General features: G+C 45.5%; 2 protein-coding genes across 7 annotated transcripts in view; one reads left to right on the top strand and one right to left on the bottom strand.

Moving 5' to 3' along the window:
• The first annotated feature begins 3,774 nt into the window (after window positions 1–3,774).
• Window positions 3,775–27,350, top strand: part of MGST2 (microsomal glutathione S-transferase 2) — a 30,893-nt gene continuing 7,317 nt past the window's right edge. The window contains exons 1-5 of one of the 2 annotated variants that reach the window (XM_087736315.1): window positions 3,775–3,848; window positions 8,863–8,962; window positions 10,169–10,239; window positions 12,156–12,237; window positions 19,437–19,543. In XM_087736315.1, coding sequence (XP_087592441.1) covers window positions 3,791–3,848; window positions 8,863–8,962; window positions 10,169–10,239; window positions 12,156–12,237; window positions 19,437–19,500 — 375 coding nt within the window. In that variant the 5' untranslated portion in view covers window positions 3,775–3,790 and the 3' untranslated portion in view covers window positions 19,501–19,543. Of the gene's footprint in view, window positions 3,849–8,862; window positions 8,963–10,168; window positions 10,240–12,155; window positions 12,238–14,768; window positions 15,003–19,436; window positions 19,544–27,350 lie in introns of those variants that run through there. The other variant, XM_009468748.2, reaches the window with a different exon arrangement.
• MAML3 (mastermind like transcriptional coactivator 3) overlaps window positions 21,238–27,350 on the bottom strand; it is a 284,155-nt gene continuing 278,042 nt past the window's right edge. For 4 of the 5 annotated variants that reach the window (XM_087736314.1, XM_087736313.1, XM_087736310.1 and 1 more), the window contains 2 exons: window positions 25,579–25,666; window positions 21,238–22,229 (listed from right to left, as the gene is read on the bottom strand). In XM_087736314.1, coding sequence (XP_087592440.1) covers window positions 21,238–22,229; window positions 25,579–25,666 — 1,080 coding nt within the window. The remainder of the gene's footprint in view (window positions 22,230–25,578; window positions 25,667–27,350) is intronic. The other variant, XM_087736311.1, reaches the window with a different exon arrangement.

The following is a 27,350-nucleotide window of genomic DNA, read 5'->3' as shown; positions in this document are numbered from 1 at the left end:
GGAGGAGGAGGCGGTCTGAGACATGGGAGGTGAGGAATATTCAGCCTCTACCCGGTTGTATGCCCCAGGTATTCCCTGATCACCATACACACACAGCTTTTTTGCATGGCAGTGCAGATGTGCTTGTGTGTGCACCATTTTCCTGAACGGGTTCTGATAATCTTTCCCAAGCCATTGTACTTCTGAGCTCCTCACAGCTGAGAGCAGGTGAAGATATTTTAAGAAAAAAGAACACGCTTTTTAACAGAAAAAGACTGTTTTAACAAAAACCAACCACACACTGTAATTACATGAAGGTACTTCTTGTAATAATCTAGACTCCTCTTTTTGCTGTTACTTTGAAAGCCTGCCATGATTACAATGGAATATTATGCAAGACTGGCACAGTTTATGTTTCATAAACATATGTAAAAATATATTATGCTCTATCCAATCCAGAATTGCATCCCAGATATGTTCTTGCAATGTCCAAATTAAAAAAAAAAAGTAATGATACCCAAAGGCCATAAGGAAATCCAAGAGGCCTGTGGGCATGCAGGAATTTATGTGCATATAGCAACTCACATTAACACTGATGGGAGTTAAAGCACATCAATCTTTTGTACACCCAAATGAGAACACCATGAACCAATTCTTTCCTGACTTATATCCAGTATTGATGGAGGTGACATAAGGCTGCAGAAGGTGCAGATCGAGGAAGAATCCGAACCTCTGGCTATTACTCTATTTAATCCTTTTAAATCTGCTCTGCCACCACCATCAAAAATAGCCTGATCTCATGCCACCAGTGTCCAGAGGATGGGGATGGAAAATGAGGATCTGTTTTATCATTTGGTAACACTGCCACAAAGCAGGGGACTCTGAACAACCAGGCCTTAAAATGAACTGGATAAAATGGACTGTTCATCCTTCCTCTGAGGCCCCATGCAAAGTACATATGAAACAACAGCAGACATGGGTTACAACTGCTATTTAGGGGGTAGAAATAGGAACATTTGAAGGAATAAACGTATTTTCTTCCTCTTTCACCTGTTTCATAGTTCTGATAAATTTAAAGCCTGAGTATGACCCAGTCCCACACAGGCCCATGTTCTTTGTAATATATTGTCGAAAAGCAGAGTAAATTAATAAACCGCAGAGCTCACTACTGTTACTGCTGTAGCTAAACTGCTTTTGATACATGAGCTAGCCTCATACATTGTAATAGTCATGATTTACCCTATAAACGTTTCCAGTGAAATATATGAGAGTTCAGATACGTTTTCCCTTCCAGCCAGAGGAGCCTCTCTGTTCTTCGGAGCCTGTCTCCTAGAAGGTGTTTAAAAATAAAAGATGCTGCACCGCCGCTTGTGACTGGCCTTTAAGAAGTTACACCCCTGCATAGACCGAACACTGCCCTTTGCAGCTCTTCCAGAGACAAAAACTGAGCAGCTTTGACAGTGTAACTCCATTAAAAGAGCTTATTTGATCAGTCTGGCTTCATGCTTAAACTGCTTTTGGTCTCACTACCCCTGCCATCTGCTTTCTCATGACAGCAGTTCTGCCACCCTGCTGGGATTTGCCTTCACTGCTGGTCAACAGGAGCTTCTCTACAGAGAGAAGAGCCAGCCTCTTTGGGAAGGCCTGCCAGGGACGCACAGGTCAGCCAGATGCAGGACCACTCATTTGCCTTAAACTCTGGGGCTACGCAGACTCCCAGCTCTGATATACAGCTGCTGCGTGAAACTAGCAACTCCTGTCCCTACCCAATGCCTCAGTTTCCCCTGCTGTAAATTATGGTTAGAGAAACTTGTTGTCCCTGTAGAGCACACATACAACATATGGTGCAGGAATAAAATACCACCGTTTCCAAATGGGAAGGACCTAAGTCTGGTAAGATACCACCAGTATCTCTGACTTCACATGACATTTCACTGCGCAGAGCCTCTGCTCTTGCTTTGGAGACAGCTGCAGAAAACACATGCGTTTACAACAGCAGAGATAAGGAAAGCACATATGAAATACATGCAAGTGAAGGAAATCCAAAATCAAATTACATTCATGGGAGCAAGCTGAGAAGTCAGCCACAGACAAGCTGTCAAAATGTCCTGACATAACTGGAGAAATCTCTTGGTTGATCCTGCCGTCTATTTATGTATTGGGGCTTATGCAAATCAGGAAAGCTCTGTGCATCTGAGGTACTACTGTATTTCCACAATCATAAATAAACCCAACCTTGTTTTGTATATGATCTGACTTCCTGTTCTGGGTTACACAGGGAGGAAGCGTAACACTAGATCAAGTTGCCTGTGGACTATGTATGGCCAAAAGCATTATAAATCTATGGGCAACTACAAACTCTCTGCTACCAGTGGAAAGTGAACAGAGTTTTAAGCAGACTCTAGCTCAGGCATAGTGGACATGTAACTTCTAATATTTCTGTAGATTTAGGCCCCTGCCCTAGATTGTATTCCTGCCTACTTTTAAGTCAATCTTTGTTGGATTTTGCTTGTCCATTGCCGTTTCGAAATTCACATCCTTTGAATGAAGTCAGAAAAAAACCCACGACTTCAATGTCAGCTGGCCTTAAAATGTTTAGACCATGTGGTTTTAATTTCTCAAATGACCAGCTCTGTCAGAGTTTTCCTTCCCTTCCCTGTATCAGCAGGGTGACAATGTTTTGAACACTTCTGAGCCAGCCCCTAAAAGCATAGAGAAACGATGTGGTCTGAAAGCCAACCCATACTACAAGAACCGCAAGTGAAGTGCATAAATCAGCAATTAAAGAGTTACTAAGCGCAAACATCCAACCACTGTTTTTACAGTATATCTACTCTTCCAATCTTTAGAAAGAACAATATACTGAATTAATGCCCAAGAAATAACCTTTTAAAATTTGGCAAGGTAAAATAACTGATTTAAAGTTCTTTTTATATTGGCCTTTAAAATTAGCAAATTTGACTATAGTCAATGAAATACCCCACTTTAACATCAGCTGAAGACAAAGTGGATCGGTAATCCTGGCATCGCAACAAACATTACACTGGTTTTCTTCCAGTGGTCTTATGGGATCATAAAGGCTAACGACATTAAGCTTCCCGTTAGTTAGGGCTAGCTGATGAAAAAATGTTCCTTGAGAGAATCTCTCCCAGTTTTAGGACTAGGCGTAAGCTCTAGGAAGCGTACTCCAGGCAGGAAAATGAGGGGAGATATTTCTTTCTTTCTCAGTTGTTTTACCCTTTGAACTATCCTGAACAATTCCTTTCTGCATGCTGACCGCTTGTGAAGCGGCTGTCGTGTCATCCGTCAGAGCCTAAGTTGCACATGTTCCGCAAAACCCGTGAATCAAGCGTAGGGACGGTACAAAGCTCCGCTCTCCCCTCGCATCGCCTGCACCTGCTGCTTCCGAGGGGTGCTGCTAGTGATGGATGCAGACCTCGCCGCGCTAGGCCCTGTACAAGCACAGAATAAAAAGTCTTCGCCCCCAAAGATATTGCAAATAAAATCTAAGACCTAAAAGAACAGCTGAATCCCCAGAGGCGGGAAAGGCTGGTTTTGTTCTCTCTGCGCTTTTACACAGGCAAGAGGCAGGCAGGGCTGGCTGACTGTAGTTGAACATTTTCAGGAATGAAAAACGGCTGTGATTTTGCACTCTTCTTTTAAAAAGTTAGGCTGCTTTATTTCCAGGGCAGACCTTTGTTGCAATGCTGAAAAGCACTATAATTCTCCCACCTGTTGTTTTTCCTTATTGCTCGCTCAAGCTCGCTCTCCTATACGCACATCCTGCTCGCACACGGAAGCTGCTGGGAACATGGCTGGTGATTTAATTCTGCTTGCGGCTGTCTCTCTTCTTTCCGCCTTCCAGCAATGTAAGATCTGTGGGGTTGCGTGGCTGGGGCGTGGGGAGGTTTCCACCGGTTCTGAAGTCCTGGAAATGATTTTATGATAAACTGGCTGCTCTGTAACTTCAGCTTCTGAGACCTCCTAAGAGTTTTCTCACCGGAGCACTGTTTACCCTCTCTGCAGTCTGAGAGGGAGCTGGCTCAGTGGGACAGATTACTTTTCCCTGTGGGAGAAAGTAGTTTGGTTTCAATTCTATTTTGTTTGCTGACTTTTTGGAATCATACTATTGTGAGAGCTTGTAACTAGCTGTAAAGTTACCCCAAAGCCACATCGTGTCTTGGTTTTGATTCTTATTTAGGCACATATACAAGCGAAAACCTCAAAAGTGAGAGTAAATTTGTGAAATCAAATACACTAATGCTGGACTGAAAGTGTTGTAAAAACTGTTTCCTGAAACAGATACATACTAAGTATTCGAAATGAAAGAAGAAAGCAAACCTTTACACCAGGCAGCAATAATATGAGATATTCCATATTATGTCCTCATCATTACATTTCTTTAAGATCTAAATGGATTTATGTTATCCCCCGCTGATATGCTTCTGAGAATCAAGGACTAGGGAAAGAAGTGGGCAAGTCTGAGATGCTCTTTTTGCTGTGTATCAGTCTAAAACTGCAGTAGCATTTTTAATGCTTGTCATTATTTTCTTTGAAATACGTTGATTCATATAGCTGTGCTTACACCAGGAAACAAGATACATTTTGAAGGCATTTGTGCTATACTAGTATGAGATTCAGAGCAAGTGAATAATAATCACTCTGCCTTTTTTTTCAAGCATCTATAGCACTGCCAACTTATCTAGCAACCTATCTATGTGGCTTGATTGTTTGTTTATTTGTTCTCAAAGCCTCAACTACTGAAATAACATTTGTACCCAGCAGAAAAAAAGCTTGAGAACGTGACCCTTCCAGGTTAAAAAAAGCCCAACACAACAGAAGGCAAATAAAAAGCACCTAAAATTTACATTCTCTTTTTCTGTCATCAGATCAGCTACAACATACTCTTGTGATCTTCACAGAACATTTCTATCTGGTGGCAATATTTACCATCAACTTCTGTGAAAGTTCAACTTGCCTGCCTTGATTTTTAATGTAAAAGTGTGAAGAATTAAAAACAAACAAACATACAGTACCCGCAAAAGTACTGCAGTTTGAAAACTCAAGGAATTGAAAACTGAAACTGCAAAGGGAGGGGGGACATACCTATGTTCTTCCTTGTGATGGTTAGTCCATATTAGTTAATCTCAGTTAAAATCACAGAAAAGACCAGATAACCTGGGTTTTAATTTACACTGGCAGTCTGACATCAAGCCCAAAGAGAAACCTGCGTAAGAATCTGATCTGCTGATCTGATTTAAATCAGCACAGCTTGGCTTACTTTCAGCATGCTTTCTAGCACGGGCAAACCAACTCAGATTAATTTATGGGAGTTCAAATGAACGTTGTGAAACCGGCACCGTAAGCACGTGTTACAACCAGTTCATGCAAGGGGAATCGCCCAGTGTCTGACCGCTTGCTGTGAACAAAATACACACAACATACACATCTGTTCTGTTTATTCCGCTGAGCCTCTGGTCCTGAGTTAGGAAGGTGCTAATGGGCAACAGGACCTCCCTGAAGCGGTGCAGGATGTCAGGTTTCACTTAGCAATCCATCAGAGGTACAAGATTTAGTGCCTCGGAACTATAAGTTATTCAAGGAATCAGGTCAGTCGAACATTAAGCTGTGCAAGAAATGCTCTAAGGTAGAAAGAAAGAGCAGAAACAATGCAGAAAGTGGTTTCCAGTCATGAATCCAGTTTTAAGCAGGTAAGATTTGCTTCAGAGATTAGTGTCTTGTAGACTGATGGGAAAACAAGGGAATCCAATGAAAGGACAGAGGGAATCCCAGTCATTGATCTAGGAGAGAACAGGAGGACAGGAGTCCCACTGCTCCTCTATTTTGAATTATCTCTCTGAACTAGCACCTTTTAAAATCACTCTTAGTAATTCCAGGACCCGGCAAGACATTATTAAAAATATTTGATTTTTTTTTTTTAAAGGTTGTTAGGCCAGGCCATGCAAATTAACATGCACTATCATACACTGCAATACAGGTAACAGCTTCTCTACAGGCTTTTTAACAGAGTAACGTCCCTTGAAAGCCTGCTTCGTCCCATATTTTCAGAGTAAAGATATTAACTCAGTAACCATAAATGCCACCTGAAGATAAAAGCAAAAAAAGGCAAACAAAGGCAAGGCAAGCATACTTTGTAACTACCTCAGTCATGTAATTTAGCCTGTGAGAACTGCACAACTTGATACAGGGGGAAGAAAAGGCTATGAAAGTCTCTGCTTACTCCTGCTGCAATGCTTTCTGGAGTCCTCGCGACAGCACCTCCAGTGGGTGGGGCAGAAGAGCTCTCCCACTGCTTTAGTATTTACTTTAGCCCTGTTAAACCATAATCACAAAACGTAAATTTGGAGTTACATCACTACTTTCCATTCACCAGAAAGGAACTAAAAGGCAAGTCCTACGCAGTTAACAAAAAATACAGTAATTATTCCTCTCCTGAGCTCTTTTCGAGTCCCTGGTTGGTACCTGTCTTGTTCTGCACACCGGGCTCACCTTTTCTTTTAAGGTGACAGACATGACTCTAGTTCTCCCGTTACGCAGTGCCACAGCTTGGTTTTCATTGGCATATGTAAGCCCACTTGTCCCTAATTGAAGCAAAGTTCCCATCAATCACAGTGGAAGCCACTAAAGAAGTGGATTTCATGATGGTCAGCCGTATTATCGTACGATCACAACCTGTTTCTGCGTTCAGTTAACCAGAGTCACCCACGTGCAAATCTTTGCCCCTCAAACTAGAGCCTTGCTGACCAAGCAATACCAAGGGCAAACCACGTTACAGCTGAGGCCAGGGTTATACCATGGCCTTGGCGATTTGCTTTGGTTAATTGTACTGAACAAACAAGAACGATTTGGCCCCTACAGTACCTTAATCTTCTTATTTCCCCCAGTAAGTTTACTTTGTCCAGCATCCACTCAAGGCTTTTTTTTTTTTTTCAGCTGATTTGGATGCAATGAGCTGCCTTGGCTTGCATTAATTCTTCAGTAGAAAAAAAAACAACCTGGTCCCAGACTGGTTGTAGGCATCGAATGGGTCGGTGTGGCCAGAAAATGAGGAACGCATTGCTGGCTAAAAACGCCATAGCACAAAACACTGTGGCTCAGCTACCACTTTGACTGATAAGCCAGGCAGGATTTGCCAGCACAGAGCATTTGTCATAAAAAATAGATAATTGTGAGGGCGACAGAAGTTAAAAACCAACTTTTCAGTTAAGTTTTCCAGGAGAATATTTCTCAGAGGTAATCCTTGTGCTTCCACAAGTTTCAGTCTCCCTGAAGCATGTTCCCTAAACCCTCCCCACTACCATTCTTCCCTTCCGAAAGGGCTGCAAGGTGGCAAATAACAGATGAATCACCAGGCATGACACGAGCTGCGTGGGTGGGAGTGGAGGCGGTCTTGCTGGATGCAAATACAATGAAAGGTCCTGTAAACCTGCCTTACGGAGAGATAGCTGAGATGCTCTGACTAGTCTCTGGAGAGAAAGGTTCAGATGCTGCTTGAACACAGCCTGTAATTACTTATACGGGGAGAAGACAGACGGGAAAACGCTTTTTTTGGGAAAAGGCTTTGGCCACAAGGCTAAGGTATAAGGGGTGCACAGGGCAGCACCACCCATATCTCTAGCTGTATTTTAATGCCACTGCTCCCAGAAGGGAGGACGGGAGATATGCTCTAGGCTTGCCTCTTAGACAAGTCTTGTTAGTGAGCTCAGGTGGGTGCCTGGTTTCTGGACCCAGGTAAACTTTGGGTACAAGGTAGATAGCGAGCTTGTCATACAGGGTGGCTATGACAGCCAGAAAAATAATTCCAGGTACCCAGGTAGTTTTAAAGTCAAACAGGGTGATGCCCAATAGCTCTGCTGCATACAGAAAATTGCTGTCTGTGTATTGCCTTTTGTCCTTGAGAGCTTCTTGTTCAACTGTTAGGGGGAGACTTCTGCAATGAGGAGATCAGTACAATGAGGTATACATATACACGTCAGAAGTGATCCTAGAAATAGAGGTCAGAAGCACAGAGATTGTTTGATTGGTTTGGGGTTTTTTGGTAAGCAACTGATATTTAGTCACTGTACAGTAAGTAACCTCTCTTCTTCATGGTACTGCATCAGTTCTAAAAAATGCCTTTGACAAGACAGGTAAGTACTATCAGCTCCAGTTCAGTGGAGGTGGGAACAGCATAGGTCCTCCAACAGATAGCTCTCAGAGCTCTCCAGCAGATGAGGTGGAGAGCAGGGAACAGGCTACAGCCTCCGCAGTTGCAGCTCTCCGCTCTTTCCAACTTACTGAATTTTGTGAGTCCGAGACAATAACAACAGATGGAAAAGCATGCGCTATAAGAGATGAGTAAATAACTTTAAAAAGGTGCCTACCAGATTTTCATTTCCAAAGACTGTAATGCTGCCCCATACTCCAAAGCATCGTAGCTCTTAGCGTCACTAAACCAAAATGACCGTATGCTATTCAAGCAAGTAGGGAAGTGGCCTCCCTCGGGGCGGTTTGGTCACTGAGGTGCTGCTAAGGCAGCGCACTGCCACTGTGGTGTGGCTAGACCGCTCCTAGGCTGTGCAGTTCTAGGATTCAGGTGAGGCGGACGGATATTTAAGTCATAGCTAGTGTAGCAAATGCAAAAAGAGGATGAATGTATTTCTGAAATAGCAATTTTTCCTCTTCCTCATGCGTAAGTCACTCTTGAAGATAAGATCTAAACTTTTGTAGGGAAAAACTAGTTTATCTAATATTGGTCTCTTTCCGTCAAACGAAATGGAAAGAGTGGAAGAACAATTATCTCTATTTAAAAAATTACTGATGTGTTAGGGATGCAACTGAGCCGAGGAACTGTAATTCGTGACCCCTTATTTTTGCTTACAGGTTATTTTGCTCGGCTGGTGGGGAAATCAAGAATGAAGCACAAAGTCATGCCCCCAGCGGTCACTGGAGCTCCCGAATTTGACAGAACATTCCGTGCACAGTAAGTCCGGAGATCATTAAGATGGTGGCAATGAATAACAATTCAGTCCAGAAGAGAAGCAAAAACATTATCTTAAAGCGTTACCTTTTCTTTGCATTCTTTGCTCAAAAAAAAAAAAGAAAAGTAATGAACAACTCGCTCTTCAAATGGTTCAGCTATTATTTTAATGATAATGGGGTAAGTTCAGCTCACTTAAAACAGTCACTGCTCAAATTCTGATCAAGCTAGGCAATCGGATTACCCAAACCTAAGTCGGGGCTGAGAGCTAATTGACTGTAACTTAGAGAATTCAGGTGTTCTGGATCTAGCAAGCTGTGCTGTCAGTTCTTGAACTATGGCTAACACCAAACACGTGGAACACACGAGCACAGAAACTCTCTGTCGGCACAGTGGGTAACAGTGGAATAGCCTGTCTAAAAAGACCGCATTTTCCTAAAGGGCTTCAGTTTGTGATTAGCTAATGATCCTATGCAAAAGTATTCATATTTATTTCAAACAATCCCATCTGCTGTAACTGTAATTGTAGTGGATAACAATAACGAGACATTAGACAACATATTAGATAACAGAATATGTTAGATATAGAAGGATGCCTGATTCATTAAAAAGAAATTCGTTCAGAACAACCAAGAAAAGATATCCAAAGAAAATATTGGTGGGAAAACTGATGACATCCACAAATAAAGATGTTATGGTCCTCACCATAAGAAGATCTATCGTGTGCTGTCTGTGCCTGACAGCACTTCATAAAGGCAGTTGGCCTCAGCAGGGCAATCCAAGCTGCCTACGCACAGCTCTATGCTTCCTCTTGCAGTCCCAGGAACGCTGACCCACAAAACTTGCATACCGAGCATGGAGATAAGTGATAAACATCACATCCATGTGCTGGCGTTCCTGCCTCTCTCTGCTGCACAGGCACTTGATTTAGGATTATTTGTCCTATTTATATCCATGTAGTTGGGATCCAGATCCTTGTCTAAGTTTAAATACCAGGCAAATATTTGAAATAGTTTGTATTTGAGATTACAAAGAAGAGAATTTTTAAGAGTGCCTAATGCTGGCTTGACTGTGCTCCCATTGAATTCGACAGCATTAACTTTAGCGGCAACTAAATGAGGCCAAAGTCGATTCTCCTTGAACTTCCCCACCCCCCCACCCCAGTTCTTTTCCTTTCCAGACTAATGTTCTTTCAAATTTATTCTGCAGACAAAACTGTGTGGAGTTTTACCCAATGTTCCTGACTGTCCTCTGGACTGCAGGATGGTTTTTTCATCAAGGTAAACACTTTACGTTTTTATTTTGGACTGAAAAGTTTTACGTAACTTTTTAAAACGCTTTAGTTTTATCAGGAGGTGACTGTAGACATCTTTTTCCCTTCTTTTAATTGCATTACCTTAGCATAGCCTTCCTAGAAGAACGCTCAGTGACACTGAAATCCCCACTTAGTCATGGCATTTCACATAGCCCCACCAGCTTTCACCTCTCTCTGCAAACCAAGGAGCCAGTACATGGCATATTTATCATACATTCAGTGGATTTGCGGGGTGAATCATTCAGAAAAGCCGCTCCCAGGTGCTTCCCACTAACAATTATTTGCACATTACGGCACAATTCTCACAGGACATCAAGCGTAGCTATCATTCCTGGGGAGGAAGCAGCCTGGAAAGACTCAGGTCAGAGCACTCATACCTGTGGCTGGACCCCTGGCTGATGGAGATGGAGCTCAAGCAGCAAACCTTTGGGTTTTTACATCCCAGATGGGCGAGACTGCCACTGGGCTATGACTTGTTTGTTCTGGGACATAGCACTGAGCACTGAAGCACAATCATAACTGCGGCATCTCCAGCCGGTATTGTAGATGTTGTACTTCAGGTATGCGGCGGGGACTCGGGAAAATCTACAATGTTTTCTCAGCCACCTAGCAGGGGGGCATTTTTTGGCCAAATGTTCTGAACTCAGACGCCACAGAGCTTTCATACCTCTCACTCTGTTGGACTTCCCAAGGTGGGTCTGTGATGTCTCCTAACAGTGATGGGGTGGACTCTCGTAGAGCTAGAACTTGTGACAGAGCCTAATTTTTGCATTCTGCTTTTTTAGCCCTTCCCCAGCTGATGTTTTAGAAGCATGAATTCTGTGGGCTGGAGAAAGGATAACTAACTCATGCCCGCTATACCTCTTCTTCCTGAACAACTAGCTTTCTTCTCCATTTTCTGTTTGCTCCAAACCAGTAATTTTGCTTTGGGGCTCTCTTAGAGCCAGAGTCCCATCTCCACTGCAAATCCAATGTAAATCCAAAGTAGCACCACATCACAAAGTAGCACCACAGTCAACACATTGGATACGAGACAGTACACGTGCTTATAGACAGACACTTGAACTGAGGAAAATCACAGTTGCCAACCAGCAACACAGACATGTGCTGCCATACGTAAGAAAAGAAGGATTATGTTAACCTTTTCATTAAGTCAGTTTTTCAGCTGAGCATCTCCCATAGGTATGTTTACACGAGTTAATCCAGAACGCAGCAAAAGCCGTCCTCTGTAATGCTCACTTGCACAGTTTGAAAGAACACAAAATTATCCAGCTTAGTCCTGGATAATACGACTGACCTACACACCCTGCTCCATCTATCAAATGGAGGTGACTTTATACTCTTCCCACAGGGAGGTCAGAAAGCTAACTTCACTACAGCTTTCTCTCATGTCCTTGGATAAAAGCTGCTATATAAATGCAAAGCAGGTTATTAACAACATAAATAAGATTCCCTTTCCAAAACAAACACTCCCCTTTAGCATGAACTGCCATAACAATACAAAATGACAGTGCTGGGTCAAGCCACAGTGCTCCAACCCACTACCTCGTCTCAGGGATAACCACCAAACTGGGGGGGCTACAGATTCCTGTCAGTTCTTGAGATCTCCTTTTCAGGGAATGCTTTTAGGTTTTTTTGGACAGTCCTACGCCCACCCCTATCTGTAAACCCATATCAAGAGCCTCCTGTAGTGAATGTTTAAGAATACATATATCTCTTTTGAATGATTCTTTCCCAAGATAACTTCCCAGGGTGTGGGTAGCTATGAAAATCCCCAGAGCTATACAACTAGAAAACATAACTAAAGTGTCTAACTGTCTACGATCCTCATTTTTTAGTTTTCTAACTCTTTTCTCCCCCCATTAATCTTTTCTTTCTTAGAATTAGCTTCCTTTCTGGGTGTGTTGTACATGTTTGCCCGCTACAAGTACTTCCATGGTTACGTGCAGTCTGTGAAAGGAAGGTAAGGAGTTACCAGCTGAATGCAGGTTGAACGCTGCAGGCTGTGGTCTGAAGCTGGGCTGAGAGCCAAGGACTGGCAGTGAAAAGTGACTATAATTGAATGCAACATGTGTAAAGTGTCAGCAAGAGGTCTGAGGCGGAAACCCGCAGGGAAGGGGGCTGGCTGTTACAGCAGAAGCCTAGGTTAACCTGTGCACGTGCTACAGGTCACGAGAGAGAAAAGGTTTGATGCACACCTGGTGGGTGCCTGCTTTGTACTGAGCATATTGGCAACCAGACTCGGAGAGGCCTGAAAACAGCAGCACAGTTTTGCAGCTCAGGACTGCTGTAGGATGGGAGACTGCTCAGGCAGGGCTTGCACAGTGCCTGCCTGCCTGCTGTTTGCATTTTTCCTCCGTTTGCCACATTGTGACCTTTACTCTAGCCATACAAAATGTGCTAAAGGAAGCAAGCAAATCTGGCCTTGTAGGCTGATGAACTTTCACCACACAGATAAGAGAACATGGCTTCAGATAAGCATGCATTAATGAATGTTAAGTGAAGAGCATCTCGTAACATGAATTCTGCTTCAACAAACATGCACGCTGGCAAACACCCCTCCACTATAAACACTCAAACACACAGTTTTTTTCTTGTTTCACTGAAGCCACTGCACTATCTTCTGTGTCCTGACCTAAGGCTCCTTTTCCAGCACACATATCAGTCATAAAAAGAAAATAGCATGATATATGCTTGTCATAAAATTAAAAGACTCGGGATGTATATTTCTAGAGGAACATACAGAACAACCAGGCTATTTTGTAGTGAATAATCCTGCAGCAGCAAAAACCTGTACTACAGGGCTATTTTTCACAGCTTGTATACTGATACTACCATTCTCCTTCACACTACAGTCTCCACTAGTCCTTTACCCTCTTTGGAAGAGCTGTTGCTTAAGAGAAGGGAGAAGCTACGTATTCCAGAGCAAATATATGGAGATAATTTTATATTTTCCACTAAGGCATGCAATAATTCAAATGATGCAATGAACACCAACCAAAAGACTAGCAACTATTAGGGAAGTTTGGGGAGCAAAACCATGTAAATAAATGAACAAGCAGAGCATAACAGACTTTAATCAACAAACTAAAAAGTCCTTTGTTCAAGAAATGTGTCCCTTGCTTTACTTCAGTACTCTTAGACCAATAGATTCAGCCTTCAGCGAGAAGGTAATTAATCTTCGCACTGATTCTCAACCGTAATCACCGACTACAGCCGTGCTAGTTATAAAGACAAACCTGGTCCACGTGCTCGAAGGGCTGGTTACGACATATACTCCTGCACTACATGAATTGCAGTTCAGATTCGCCAAGGCTGGATTTTCTTAAGAACACAACAGGAACGTGCACCTTCTACTTTGTTTCTGTGCTGGAGAGGCCTTTGCAAGTGAGCTGTATCCCTCACCCTTCCCTCCAGCTGGCTCTGACAGATACTTAAAGGCTAAGCTAAAGACTTCTCATGCTCTCCTGAAATTGAGGAAATCTCATACTTCACCATTTCGAAATCTGCATCTAGACGTGGAACGCCCAGAAAGGCTACTTATCATAAGTCTTTAGGCACCAGTGAGATCCTCAGGCTCCCCACACCCCCAGCGGTGCCTGAGCACCTACCCTCTTCAGCTTCTGTGGGTATAGGGATAGGTAGCTATAAATCAAAGGCTGACAAGCTCCTCAGACCTCTCTCCAATGCTAACATGATGGGATTCTCCAAAGAGACCTTTTGCTGCTCGCTTTGCTGGCAGGGGCCAACCCAGCAGCAGCTCCCAGAATATGCCTGTCAGACCAGAGTCTGCACCAAGGCAACTCAGAACAGTCCCAGGAGAGCGTGCACGGAGGGGAAGCTCCCTCCTCACATGTGCCCAAAAAGCGAGCTCTGTGTTTCAGAGCTGAAGGGCTCTCCCAGCCTTTTCTGTGGGGAGCCTTCCATTTTCCACAAATAAAATAACCTAACCCTTTCCCGTTCCCAGCAAGTGCCCTAATCGCTGATTTTTCAAGATTGATGCTCTTCCTTTCCGGTCCAAAAATCCATCTCAAGTCAAAGTGATAACCAGCAGCAGCCCGCCCAGCCCAGTGCAGAGTACCTGGCCAACAATGTGGATGGGAGAGACATGCACGCCTCTCCCTCGGCCCCAAAGGCTTCTCTCCCACACTCCTGCACCTAGAGTTGCAGTGAGGTGCTCAGGCTTGTCTGAGGCTTTACCTACACATCTTCGTGCCACGGGATGAGGTAGCTTCATCCTGGAGCAAGTTCCTAACTTCCACGTGAATATTTAGAAACACTGGGGGAGAGTTTTCCCATGGAGAGGATATTAGGAATCTCTCTTCTCCCTAGCAAAAGTCACGTGCGGGAATGGTTTATTACCAGGACGCCCCAAGGTAGCGTTGCAGCAGTGATCCTTTCTGATTGCACTTCTTAACTGGTGTGGACAAGCAGTTTCACTGTAAACACACCATGTACAGCTCATAACAGTATTTTTCTGCTTTCCACTTCTAGGTTAACAGGTTTTTATTTGAGTGTGATAATTCTGATTTGCTTGATAACCCTGGCTGCAGCTGGGATTGTTAACAGCTTTCTGGATGAATACCTGGACTTCAGCATTATGAAGAAACTACGTAAATTATTCTGAAGACTGGGTTGTTTTTTTTAAATAAATAAATAACGCGGATGCTTTCCCTGAACACCAAAAAGATTGTAAGCTGCATGTGAATAAAGCATCAGAGCTCTTTCCTAACAGCCCGTTGCAATGTCAAATGCACGTTTTTCCTGAGCTGTTTATGCCTTCTCCTGTCCCTACGCTCTTGACAAAGAGTCAGTAGGACAGAATGTGATGTCACATCTGCATTTGCAATTAAATGTTCTGTTTTCCCATACAGTATTGTAAGCCCTAAACAAATTACATCAAACTAAAACCATTAATTCACTAAGTAATTTAGTTGCAACTGGCACTGCAGGCGTCAGCCCATCTTACCCAATGTCCTTCAGCTTTGCCAGTGCCTCTGTAGTTGTCTTCACTCCTCTCCATTTTCCCCAGCAGCGCCACCCGTTCTGCACCCATGTAAAAACACGCTTCAACACAATACGCTGCTGCGAGGTCCCAGTTTTCCAAGTACATGCAATCCCGCTGCAGGAGGCTGTTTAAGCCTCTATGGAAACACTGCTTTCTTCAGGAAAACACTGAAAGCTGCACCTGACCCTACGTTTCTGTGAAGGCCTTTTGATTTTCTACGCATGTTTACAGTTCAACACACGCTGAAACGCTCTTCTTGTAGAAGCAGGGCCCTCCTGTAGGCAGATCCCGGTCCTCACACAAAGCCTCTCAAAGACAGGCTGTACCCACAGTGCGGCACTTGCGAGAGGGAGAGCCGGCCCGGACAAAAAGGCAGCGCAGATGCTCGTCTAACAATTGGGTCCCCTGCATTGTCTCCCGCCAAGGCACAGATGGCCAGGCTGTGGGAAAGACGAGACAAACGTCCCAGCATGGCCACAGCTCTGGGAATCATAAAATGCCAATGAAAAGCAAACTAGGAAAACAGTTTTCTGCTAAAAGGGGGGAAAAGTCATGGCTTAGCACCATCAGCTCGAAGTATGCCGATGGTCAGTTTAAACTACGTAGGAGAACAGCGAAGCAAGGCCATGCCTGACTATTTTGGTAGCTCCTGATAATTCAAATTAAGACACTGCTGAATACACTCATGCTAGCTAGAGCCAGCAGGCAGAAATTTTCCTTGTCATGCCCTTGAAGACACCATTTGGCCAAAAATACTGCACGTTTATATAATGAACGTGCTTATGGTCTTTCTAAGAGCGTGCTGAGGTTGATAACCTGAGCACAAAATAATTGAGTGTTGGATCAGGTTCGTAATAAACTTTCATATGAAAAAGGTGGACGCATTGCATGTGCAGAAGTTAGCTTGTGATTAAAAGGCACAACTTAGCGCCTGCAGGTGGCAAAGGCTGAAACGGCATTTGAAACAATAAAATGAAACAAGGGCAAAGGTGCAAGAGCTGGGTCCACTAACGGCTGCCGAGGGGAAAAGGACAGATCGTGATGGTGAACAGGCTGGAGCTGACACAGCTGCGGAAAGGGCAACTCCCTGGCACTTGCCTCCAGGGAGAGAGTGCAACGGGGCCAGATTTAACAACTACAGAAACCACCAGGAACTCTTCCACTAACTTTTCCTTCTGTGGGCTGGCAGACAGAAAATCCACCTGCCCACCTGCCAGCCATGCCTTCAGACCGTCGGGGGCAGCAGGAAGTGCTGCCAGCAGACAAAAACCAAGACAAAGGTCCAAACCACGTAACAAGCTTGACATACACACTAGAGGAGGCCCAAAGGTCACTAACTCTGTTCAAAAATAGGTCTTTGCCTCTGAAGTTATTCCATTCCAAGCTTACCTGTTGTAGCGGTCTGTCTGGCACGCGTATAGATAGCTTCCCATACGGCATCGACTCCAGAGAAAGGGATAAACTTCTGTCGCGTGGGGACAATTTCACATGCCAAAAAATGTGGGTGTGAGGCTGCAAAGCATCACCCAGCAGCAGAGTGCTAGGGGATAAACACGAACCGAACATTTTAGGAGCTGCACCAGCTAACGACAGGGCAGAAGTAAGCCTGGAGCTGAGGATGCCACTGGTGTTCTGTGTCACTGCTTTCTCCCCAGTTAGCCAGGACAGAATGTCTATGATTGAAAAGCGTTAAGGACTGACTCATCTATCATTAAGAACAAAATACACCTGCAACAGATGGATGCTGTCAGTGTCAGTATTTAGTTTAACTGTAGAGAGACCCGCACCGTCTCCTGCCTGCTGATGGAGGAGTCGGCACCAGGCTGCATGTTCAGCATCCACTGCGAGCTGATGCAAATGCTCATCTGTCGGTCACGATCAGAAACGACGATGGTCCCCGCGGCAGCTTCAAAGCCAGTCAGTACCTAGGGGCCTCTTGCTGAAAGCATCTTTTCTCAGCAAGCCCTCTGCCAGCACGTGCGGAGGAGTAACTCTCGCCAGCTGCTCCGAGCTGGGCCAATCTCCTTCCCTGTGCCCCGTTATCCACATTTGAAACGGTAAAGGGCTGACGTTAAGGAGAGAAGGGGGAACTCACCTTAAAGGCTGTACGTGGAGCCAAGCCACACCGACGTCCCGAGCAGCAAGCTGTGCAAACAGAGGTCCGATGTCCGATCCCCCACGACTCCCCAGTAGGCTGGAAGCACGGAGAAATCGGTGTCAAGCCTCAAAGGCTACGTGGCGTGTGTATCTTGAACAGGTCGTGTAAATTCAACAAGTCTACATGCACTTTCCAAAAGGCTTCTGACAACACAACTCTCATGCTGTAGGAGTAGTAGGAGGTGACAGGGAATTACTCCAAGCGTGCCTCTTCACGCTTCCCCAGTTTCCCCATCTCTTCTTTCCAACTTCTACATCCAACCCCGCATCTCCCTTCTTCCACCCCACCTCGCCTCCCCAGATCTCAGCCACAGCACCCCTACATCCTGGGCTCTCCATCTTGTGTCCCCCCCTGAAAGCCCTTCCCTACTCCCTACTTTTGCTCCCAACACAGAATAAACACAAAAGTTTGGAGCTGCTGCCTCTAACGGGCCCAATTATGGACGAACTCCCCGCTGCCGCGGTGGGAGCTGCTTGGCTGTGCCCGGCGGGGCTCACCGGGATGCAGAGGCTTTACCGGTTGCCGAACAACCCCGGGGCAAGAGGGGCGGCCTGGTACGGGCTGGACCCTGCCTGTAACACCCCGACTCTGGCCGGGCCATGCAGAAACCCGCGGGCCGAAACCAGGCCCGCCTGAAGCCGGCTTCCCTCCTCCCGCTGGAAGATCACCCACCGAGGTGCAGGAGTGGGGTGAGAGAGGATCCTATAAACCAGCCCGGTATATGACTCAGATAACCATCTTTTATTTGTTTTTTGTTTTTGTTTTGTTTTGTTTTCTTTAAAAGTGGTATGTTAACATCAGGTCTTTTTCTACATTTTCAGAGCTCTGTACAGGTCTTAAAAGGAAATAAGCAATGCTTAATGTACAAAGTAAAAACAGAAAACTAGAAAAATCTGAATAAAATGGAGCAAGTTGCTGTCAGGGATACAGTACAAATTAGTAAATAGACGTCATCTGAAGTGCAATACCACTGCAGTAAGGATGAGTTAAGGAATGAAATAAAAATACTCTATTTTAAACAAACAGTATATATATATATTTTTATATGTATATATTTTACAGATAGTAGACCCAGTGATATCTGTAGAATTGTAAAAACATATTTACAAATAACTTTTTTTTTTAACATTACATATACATCAGCACCATAGTAAGAAAGAAAAAAACCAACCCCAAATCTATTAAAATCTACCTCTCTAGTACTTGGTCCCAGTACGGAGTATTTGGAGGAAGCTTTACAAAGACAACAGAGACTCAATCTTCGTCACCGTTTATTCACCAAAGCCCCTATCTCCCTTACGCGCACGGACTGGCACGTGGCCGCCGCATGGTGGCTGCGTGTTTCTGAACCCTCGTTGCCCAGCTCTGCGTTGGCAGGCGACCCCCCCGGTCCCTCGCACCCCAGAAAGGGACGCGCTGTGCCGTCCCCCGCGCCCTGGCGCAGCTCTGTCCTGCGGGGGTGCCACACCAGCTCCTCGCTCCCTCGCCCTCGCGCAGACGCGCACATGTGCGCAACACCCTCCTCCCTTCAGGGTACCATTTCTCTCCTTGTTTGCCTGTCCCTTCCATTCAGGCTAGTCCGACCAAGAGCCGCTTACCCGCAAGACGGACTGAAAACTTCGGCTGGTGCTCTCTTTCACTGAATTAGGGCCCAACCCGGCTCCTGCTGAAGTAGCGGACGGGGAAACCCCTACCGTCTTCAGTAGGAACTGGAATAGGTCCTTGCGCTGTATTTTAAAAAGGGGTTAGGCTAAAAGAGATGTAACTAAAGCATTTTCTAAAAAATTAGCAGTCAGGGCAAGCTGGATTGATAGCTCACCTTAACCAGCTAGTCCATGTTAAAAACGCAGCGTGTCCTGCCTATGTGATAGCATTTAAAAGTGATACTCCCCCTCGTCTAGGTAAGCCCTGCAAGGGAACCGTAACGGGGTGCTGAGATGGTGCCAGGACCATTTTGCTCCCACGGCTTAATGTGATGCATATCTGTGCTCCACAGGGAAAGGCGAGACTTAAAAATGCAAGGTACCAAGCCTCTCAGCTCCCGTGGATTTCAGCGCTGAGCACCTCACATCGCCGGGCCCAAGGAGAGCAGCGCACGAGCAGGTAATTGGCGGCTGCGTAGTTGGTACTGGTAGTTGTTTGTACGCTAGAGACACTTTCACTACAGAGCACCTCTTACGGCTCACAGAGGCCAGCGTTCGGCCAGAGGTTCCCAAACTTTTTGGACTGTGGATCATGTTAACATTTTTTATGCACCACTATATACCCTGACAAGCAGCTCTCAGCTGAAAACACTAAAAAGGTGAGCAGCTTACCTCAGTGTCCAACTGCAGCTTGGGAGCCGCTGCTTTAGACATTCAGAACAGCTGGCATCTCAATATTGTGCAAGACAGATCACAACTTCATTACAGCGCGGCTCAGGACTGGTCCACACAGTAGAGACAGTGATATGGCGCTATTACCTAAAAGCTTATTTGGGCAGACCCCAGGTTTGTAATAACTACATCAATTATTTTACCCATTCATGAATGATCTTTACAGTAGTCCTTCATTGGTTCCTGTTCGTCAAATACTGCCGTGAATTTTATTCCAGCAAACCAGAGAGATTAGACCAAACATCTGTTTAAAACTGAAGACCAGGTTGCATATAACATCACATCGAGAGCCCAGACGCTCCAGGGTAATACTATCTGCCCACCTTGCACTTTTCAAGAGGAGAGGAGAAACTCACTCTGCGTGCCAAACCCTCCCTGGACGTTTTCTCACGCCTGTTTTCTCTCCCCTGCCTGCCGCTTTGTGGTCGTTGTTGCTCACCTGGAAAAAAGTGCAGCCAGCTCACCTTGCTTTGCCCTGAAGGACAGGAGGGGAAGGAAGTGACCTGAAAACCTACTGGGGAGGAAGGAGAGAGAAGGACCCGCTTAGGACCTCTGCTGATGTCTCTTGGTACCTCTTAGCCCTTTGACACTGTTCGGAGCTGCAGTTCTGCACCCCCGGGCAGCAGATACATGCCAAAGTGCTCCGACAGGGACGTCCCAAGGGGACTAAAGAGCTCAGTAAGCTAACCCACCCACCTGAGCCGTCCCCAGCAGCAGTCCCATAATCAAACTGTCCTCACCGCACTGCCAAATTTATGGTCCCCTACACTTCCATTGGACTCCTATCACTCATGCGGTGAAAATGGTGACCTCCCTGTGACTGTTTAGGTTTGTCACGCGTGTCCTGCACGTTCCCTTGCGACAGCCTGCAGCCGGCCCTGCGGGCCTGGCCGTGGCTCACTGAGACCTGCTTACCCTCGGGGTTGAGCCCGTTTCCGACCAGGGCCTGTGCAATCGCCCGCAGACGTCTCTAGGCTTTGCTCCCGGCTGTTTTCATCTGCTCCCCTGAAAGCTGCAGTGTTGACAGTTAGGTGAGGTGGGAGATATCGGGACCACCCCACACCACTGTGCAATGAAGCCTCGTTTCAGTGGGGAAAGACCAAATTTTCCCAACCAGAGGCATCACCTGGCTTTTCCAGTTTCCCCATCCTGCCCCACACAGACACACAGCGGGTGCTGCCACACAACGGAGATTGCTTGGTGGAAGTCTTGGGATGCCGATGTTTTCATCGTCCCCCAAATCTTCCAAAGTTGGCTACAGATCAGCTCAGTTTGCACGGTTAAAAACAAAAGGAAACAAAATAACCCCAAACCAAACCAATTCAAACAAAAACCCAACAATCCAAGGATGGGGAGAACATCCAACCCTCTCTTTTCTTTTTTCAAACGTAACAACCAAAGCTCCAGACTATACAAGCCCGTTCACTGGGGGTTTCCAAACAACTCATCAAGTTCTTGTATCCACTCATCCCCTGGTCCGCTCTTAATGATGGAGTCCACAAGGTCTGCGCCCTCTGCTAAACTGGAGAATGACCCCCCTGCTCCTTCATTACTGTAGTTGTAAGACATGTCCTGAGTGGGATTCCTCTCGTAGGCCTGGCCTTGGCTGCTCTGAGCAAAGCTACCACCTGGCATTTGCTGCGTTGGAGGCTGACTAAAGCCAGACATCGTGGGGACCCCTTGGCTTATTGCAGGCATTACCATCGGCCTGGCCTGGCTGGCTCCTTGTTGCCCAGGTAGTGGTTGCAGCAACTGCCTCCCCATCGCTGGGTTCAGGGCTCTTACTGTTCCACTCGTGTCCACAACCGTCTGATTAAGCCCCTGTGGGAAATGTTGCTTGGACAGCCGCGGCTGCCCAGACTGCATGGGGTACGTTGTGCCATTGTTGAAGGGCCCCATTTCACTGCTAGTCCTTCCTGGTATACCTTGTAAGCCTCGCTGCGGCCAGTTTTGCGTTCCTTGAGGGACAGTCCCCATCAGGTTTTGAAGTCGTGGCGCTTGTGGCCTGGGTAAGACCTGGCCCACAGGTCCTTTCATCTGCTGCTGATGCTGGGGAAGAGCAGAGTTTACCAGCATGTTCTGACCAAAACTGCCGACCATTCCCACTGCTTGTCCAGAGGCAGGCTGCCTCGTTCCCTGGCCTGCGTTATGTGCCATGTTCATGCCGCTTTGGTTTGGGTGCTGCAACATTTGGCTCATCCCTGTGCTCATACTGTACATTCCCGGCTGGCTGGAAGAGGCGTTGCTGTAAGGAGCCATGCCCATGTCTGACTGGCCTGCGGTCGTGGGCAGCGTGCTCGGGTTCTGGGAGGGACCCATTGCCATCATGCTCGCGTTCTGGGCCATCATCCGGGATGTCCTCATGCTCTGGAGTGCTGCTTGGTTTCTCACAGCTGCTATATCCTGGGGAGAACCTACATGGAAAAGGAAGGAAGGTAAGAAAAAAACACGACCCTGTAAATCTTAATTAACGCATCTTTGCATAAGAGAGAATCTGTAGGAGCCTTCTGCATCACAGTAGGATTTCAGATTGCTGTGCTTTCTGAGTGAATAAATTACGGTTTCAGGTGAAGGTGAGCAGAGAGCTAGAATGCACCCTTGGCAGATGTGCTTGCTGCCTAACGTTAGTTGCAGTTCAGAGATGACGCGTTCCCCACCTCACTCTGGCTGCAGCCTCTGTCCTGACCTACCAAGGCCCCTCTCCTTGAAGGTGAGAGTCGACACAGCTCACGTGCTACCCTAAACAGGAATCGCCGATCGTGCGATGCATTCAATTTGTGAAGCGGGACACTGTTCAGCAGAGAATACCATCGATGCAGATGAGCAGCCTCATTTCCCTTAAGGCCTAAAACGAGGCTGGCAAGCTTGAAAGGCCAATGATTTACTCACTAAGTAATTCTCAATTATGACAATTTTGGGATGTGTACCCAAAGGGATTCATGGCTTCAGGTTCCTGAAGAATCGAGGCAACACGCTTGCATGCGTGATGCATGATTACAGCCGTGGTTGCCTCCCTGACAATAACCTACTCGGGTACGTAAGCTAGACAGCCACAGGAGCTGCAGGGCTAAAACAGGCCTGCCTTTCTCCTACTTTGCTAGGACCAGAGATGAAATTTTTAAGAAGTGACCTGGGAGTCAAAGTCCCCTTTCAAAAGTAAACGTGAGTCTTTCTTTTTGTGTGTATTCTTTTCCCCAGGACCAGTGACAATGTGCACCCTCCTCCATGAAAAAAATTAGTCCCTAAGACTTCAAAGTTGCACACGCACTGTGATTCAGTAGCACTTACCTTCTTCAGATAAGCTAATTCAGCTTCTAGCAAGCAAATGCGAAAGCTTCCACTGGTCTTCTCCAATGGCAGCAAAGCAGCTGAACTTGTTTACCATTTGAAGCTCTCTTTTAAATACCTCCATTGTCTTTCAAAAGTAAGCCTTGAAAATGGAAATGTCAGGCTCAGAAGGCCAATCAATTTTTTAATAGCTCAGGAGGCATAAATGAATGGATTTTCTATATCATTGTTACTGATTAAGTCTATGGAAAGAAGAAAAATTGTTTTTTGTGGACATTTAAAGCAGGGAGAGTGTATTAGTGAATCAATATTATAAGCACATTTTACTCCACCTTAGGCCAGTGATGGGAAACCAGAAAATCCTAACCTTGTTAAATTCCACACCGTGGCAGATAACCGAACCCTGCTTGTGTCTTCCTCTCAGGGCTGGGGGGAGCGATCAATTTCTGGGAAGCCAATATGCTTCTGAATTTACTATCTTTATTTAAAAACAATTACCGGAGCTCTGATTATGCCATGGGTTCATTGTGGTGTTGAGTCACTACCATACCGAACTAAACACAATATTCGGCAGGTGAAGCTCCGAAAGTATGAGGCACGCAACTACTCCCAGCTCAAACATTATTATATGCAAGATGTAAACATAAAACGGTTGCTTTAGGAGGCGTGAACTGTACAACAAAATCTGAATGTTCCTAAATCAGCCCCTAGCTGTTGTCCCTCAGCGGCAGACAACATACCTGGACATCTGTGGAGAACGGAGAATACCGGGCCCCGTTACTCACGTTGGCTCGGTTTCCCAAAGAAATGGGGATGAATAAAGGCAGTGCCATTTCTATAGCTTTGCACGTAACGCAGAGGAGGGCTACGTCTCCTTTTTCCTGCAGCAGGACAAGCCTCTGGAGGATGCTTTTAGCTCCAACGTATAGATAAATGAAACGTTTTGTAGCATGAAGAGAGACCATCTGGATCTCACTTGAACAGGGCAAATATAGTGGCAGCGTTTACTTTATCCATGCTATCAAACCCTTTTCTTAATGATCGGCACTAGGGTCCCCTTGATTTTTCTTAATTTAGATCCCCTCCTCCTTCCACGATTAGAAGCAGTCTCTTTTTACAATGACTCCAGCAAGTGCTTAAGATACAGATAATCTTAAAAATTTACTTAATGCATCTTTAGCTATTTTTTAATTGAGAATAGCAGTTGAAAACCTCCAAAGGGGTCACTGCCAGCAAGTGGTTCACATACTACTTTTGTTAACTACCATGCTTGGCATAAGGGACAGGAGAGCAGACAAGGAGTAGTTAAAAGAGAGATGCAACAGATTTTAAGATTTTAGGCCACCTTCTGGTCTCATTTACACATAACCCACTGCATTAGATTACATTCTTGTGACTAAATAGGAAAAATGGTGAAATATTTATATTTAAATTAGCTCATTTATGAAAATTAATTCCTTGCTCTGTCAGATTAGCCTAAACTCTCTTCTCCATCTCTTTTAAATAATACATATGAAGGCAAGGTTTCAAAGAAGCATTAATGCAGAAAGACTTTGCGTGTGCATCTCAATGCATGGCAGTGCACACACATACCTTTTGATTTTGCACATGAATTATTGGGGGAACAAAATCATTTCATACAGAATTTATGCTGCCAAAGATAAAAATGAGCAGGCGATTAGAAGGAGCCACCCTGATATAAACCAGCAGAAGATCTGGCTGCCTGTTCCCTTCCTGGCTATGAGAACTGCAATATGCTTGCCTCCCTTGCTTTCTGTTGCAGTTATGTGACGCTGTCATGAATATACAGCGCAAGTCCACGTTCGGTTCACGTCTATTTAGAATCCATGGTTAGCGAAGACATTCAGCTGATGCTTTGCGCCTAAAAAGCTCAGAATTAACTTCTTTTCCTAAGCCAAAATGATTGTACTTACATTCTTCAGTTATTTGCGAGCACATCGAAATAATACTTGCTTTTTTCAAGATCATTAAAAATCTCCGTTTACATCTCAGATATTTCACTGTTTCCCACACCTGACATTTATCAGTCACTTCTCCAGATAAGGATGACCTCTCTGAAATTCTCTGCTCATCAAATTAGATAAAGTGGGGAATAAAGAGGAGTAAAACCAAGATACAGTGGGAGACACTAGCTGAGAAAAAAAAGCATAACAAGAGCGGAGGCAAACAAGATAAATCCATAGAATCCAGATGTCAAAGAGGCGAAACAAATGTCAAATAAAAAATGCAGCTTTCACTGAGGGGAGCAGAAAGGAAATTAGAAACTTAACTAAACACACAAACCTGGGCATTCCCCTTTGGTAAAATACGCGGTATGGGCAAGCGTGCAACAGCCCGTCTTCCTCTTCTGGCACACTGCTTAAACCCTGGCCTTCATGAAACGCATGAACTTTCACGTGCCCGCTACAGCGGCATACGTTGACTCCAATATAGGAAAAAGAATTTGACGTTTACCTTGGAACTGATTGACCTGTTGCACTGGATACGGGCTCCGCTGTTGCTGCAGATGCTGCCGAGGCAAATGTGACTGCTGCTGCAACTGCTGAAAATGAATGAGGGAAAGAAAGCAGAAGAGAAAAAGATGATTAATTAATTAGCGAGCTGAGACAGGGGCTGGTGGCAAAAGTACTGCAGCAGAACTGCAGCGTTTCCTATCTAGCCAGCTGTTCTGGAGAGACAAGTCATCTGAAGAGTCCTCCTGAGAGCACTTGGGCTACTCAGCACACGGACTCCTTTTGGTTCAAAAAGGAATAAGCACTGAGGCTAACATCATTTCTCCTTACTTAGAACCGCCTCATCTTGACCTCTACAGTGTGAACTTAACTCTCTTCTGACAGCTGAAAGGAGGGGGAGGGATGCGAAATAACTTGGCTCATCTAAGCCTAAAGGCAACTGCAGCCACGCACTCTTTCCTTCCCCCAGCCCTGCCAAGGTCTAGGGGTTTGTGTTCCTGGTACAAGACTTTCCTCCACCTCTGCACTCAAAACGCTCGGCTGCATCCTGAGCTGATCACTGTGGCCTAGGGCCATTCCCGAGCCAAAACAGAAACGGCTACTGAGGCACGGTTCCTTTTGTGCTTCAGGGAATGATATCTGGGGAGCAGGTGACTGCAAAATGCCTCCCTCCCTTGATCCAGCCCACACTGCTCCTCTGTGGTCATTTTTTTATGAATACTCATGCATCTAAACCAGAATCAAGGGCTGATGATAAAAACGGAGGGCGTGTTTACCAGAGCTTTCAAAGCCTAGGGTATGCTCGACTAAGCGCTTACTAAAAGGACGCGTCTTGGTGCCTCATCGGCAGCTGCACAAACACTCTGCCCAAAAACATGATGTGTAACAAAGGCACGAGAACAGCAAAGATGGGAAAGAAGCAAGTACTAATCCCTGTGTTCATAAATACGTGTTACAAACTATCAAAAAGATAAAGGGAACCTTGTTAGGGACAAACCACCCAAAAGCTAGGAGCCTGAGGACTGTGACTTCGTCACTTTTCATCTATGCCAGCACACTTAACAGCCTCAGCCTTGTGGTTTTGCAACACTTTTAGGCTTGCCTTCAGCAGCCAGGTCAGTGACTGGCTCTTGGGTTTACGCACTTGAATTGGCCTAATCCATGATGGGGGAACAGTCCTGCATCCTCACTCTTCCGCACTTGTTCACCCCTGAACCAATTCATGCATCTTGGTCCTGAATGTTTCCAGGAGCATCCTTCCTCTTCATTGGCGGTGAATTTTTCTCTTTCTCAGGAGGACCACGAGAAGAGGGGAAGGCTATCAGTATTTCTGTCGTTATACTACGTGCACGAGTTCTAACGCAAATTAAAGCAGACCCCAGGTCTTAAACCGTATTTCCCCCGCCAGAGAGGTGAAGCCAAGCTTAAAGCAACTACTGACATATCAGAACGTTATTTAGGTAACGTTAGGGGGATGCAAGTTTAAACTTGAGTATGAGCTTATAGGAACTGAATAGTGTGACTTTCCACTGACTTTCTCCTGGGTTGCTTTTAAACTACAGCTAAGTTAAACACACATAAGACATCACCATTCAGACCAGGTAATTTAACATCCGTATCGCAAAGCCCGAGAGCTCCAGAAGCCAGGCAACAGGCCCCAGTGCAGCAGTTCCACACTGCCACTGCGAGAGGTGCTTTTACTCTTCTCCCACTTCAGCCTCTGGTTCCCGCCTTGATGCTGCCTCTCCCTTGTGCCAATGTACTTGCTCGTAC

Source organism: Nipponia nippon, unplaced genomic scaffold (genome assembly GCF_047370975.1).
Source record: "Nipponia nippon isolate SJK-2023a ecotype South Korea unplaced genomic scaffold, ASM4737097v1 scaffold_6, whole genome shotgun sequence".
NCBI lineage: Eukaryota > Metazoa > Chordata > Aves > Pelecaniformes > Threskiornithidae > Nipponia > Nipponia nippon.
Note: the sequence above shows the minus strand (reverse complement) of the source record. Positions and strands in the feature narration are given on the sequence as shown.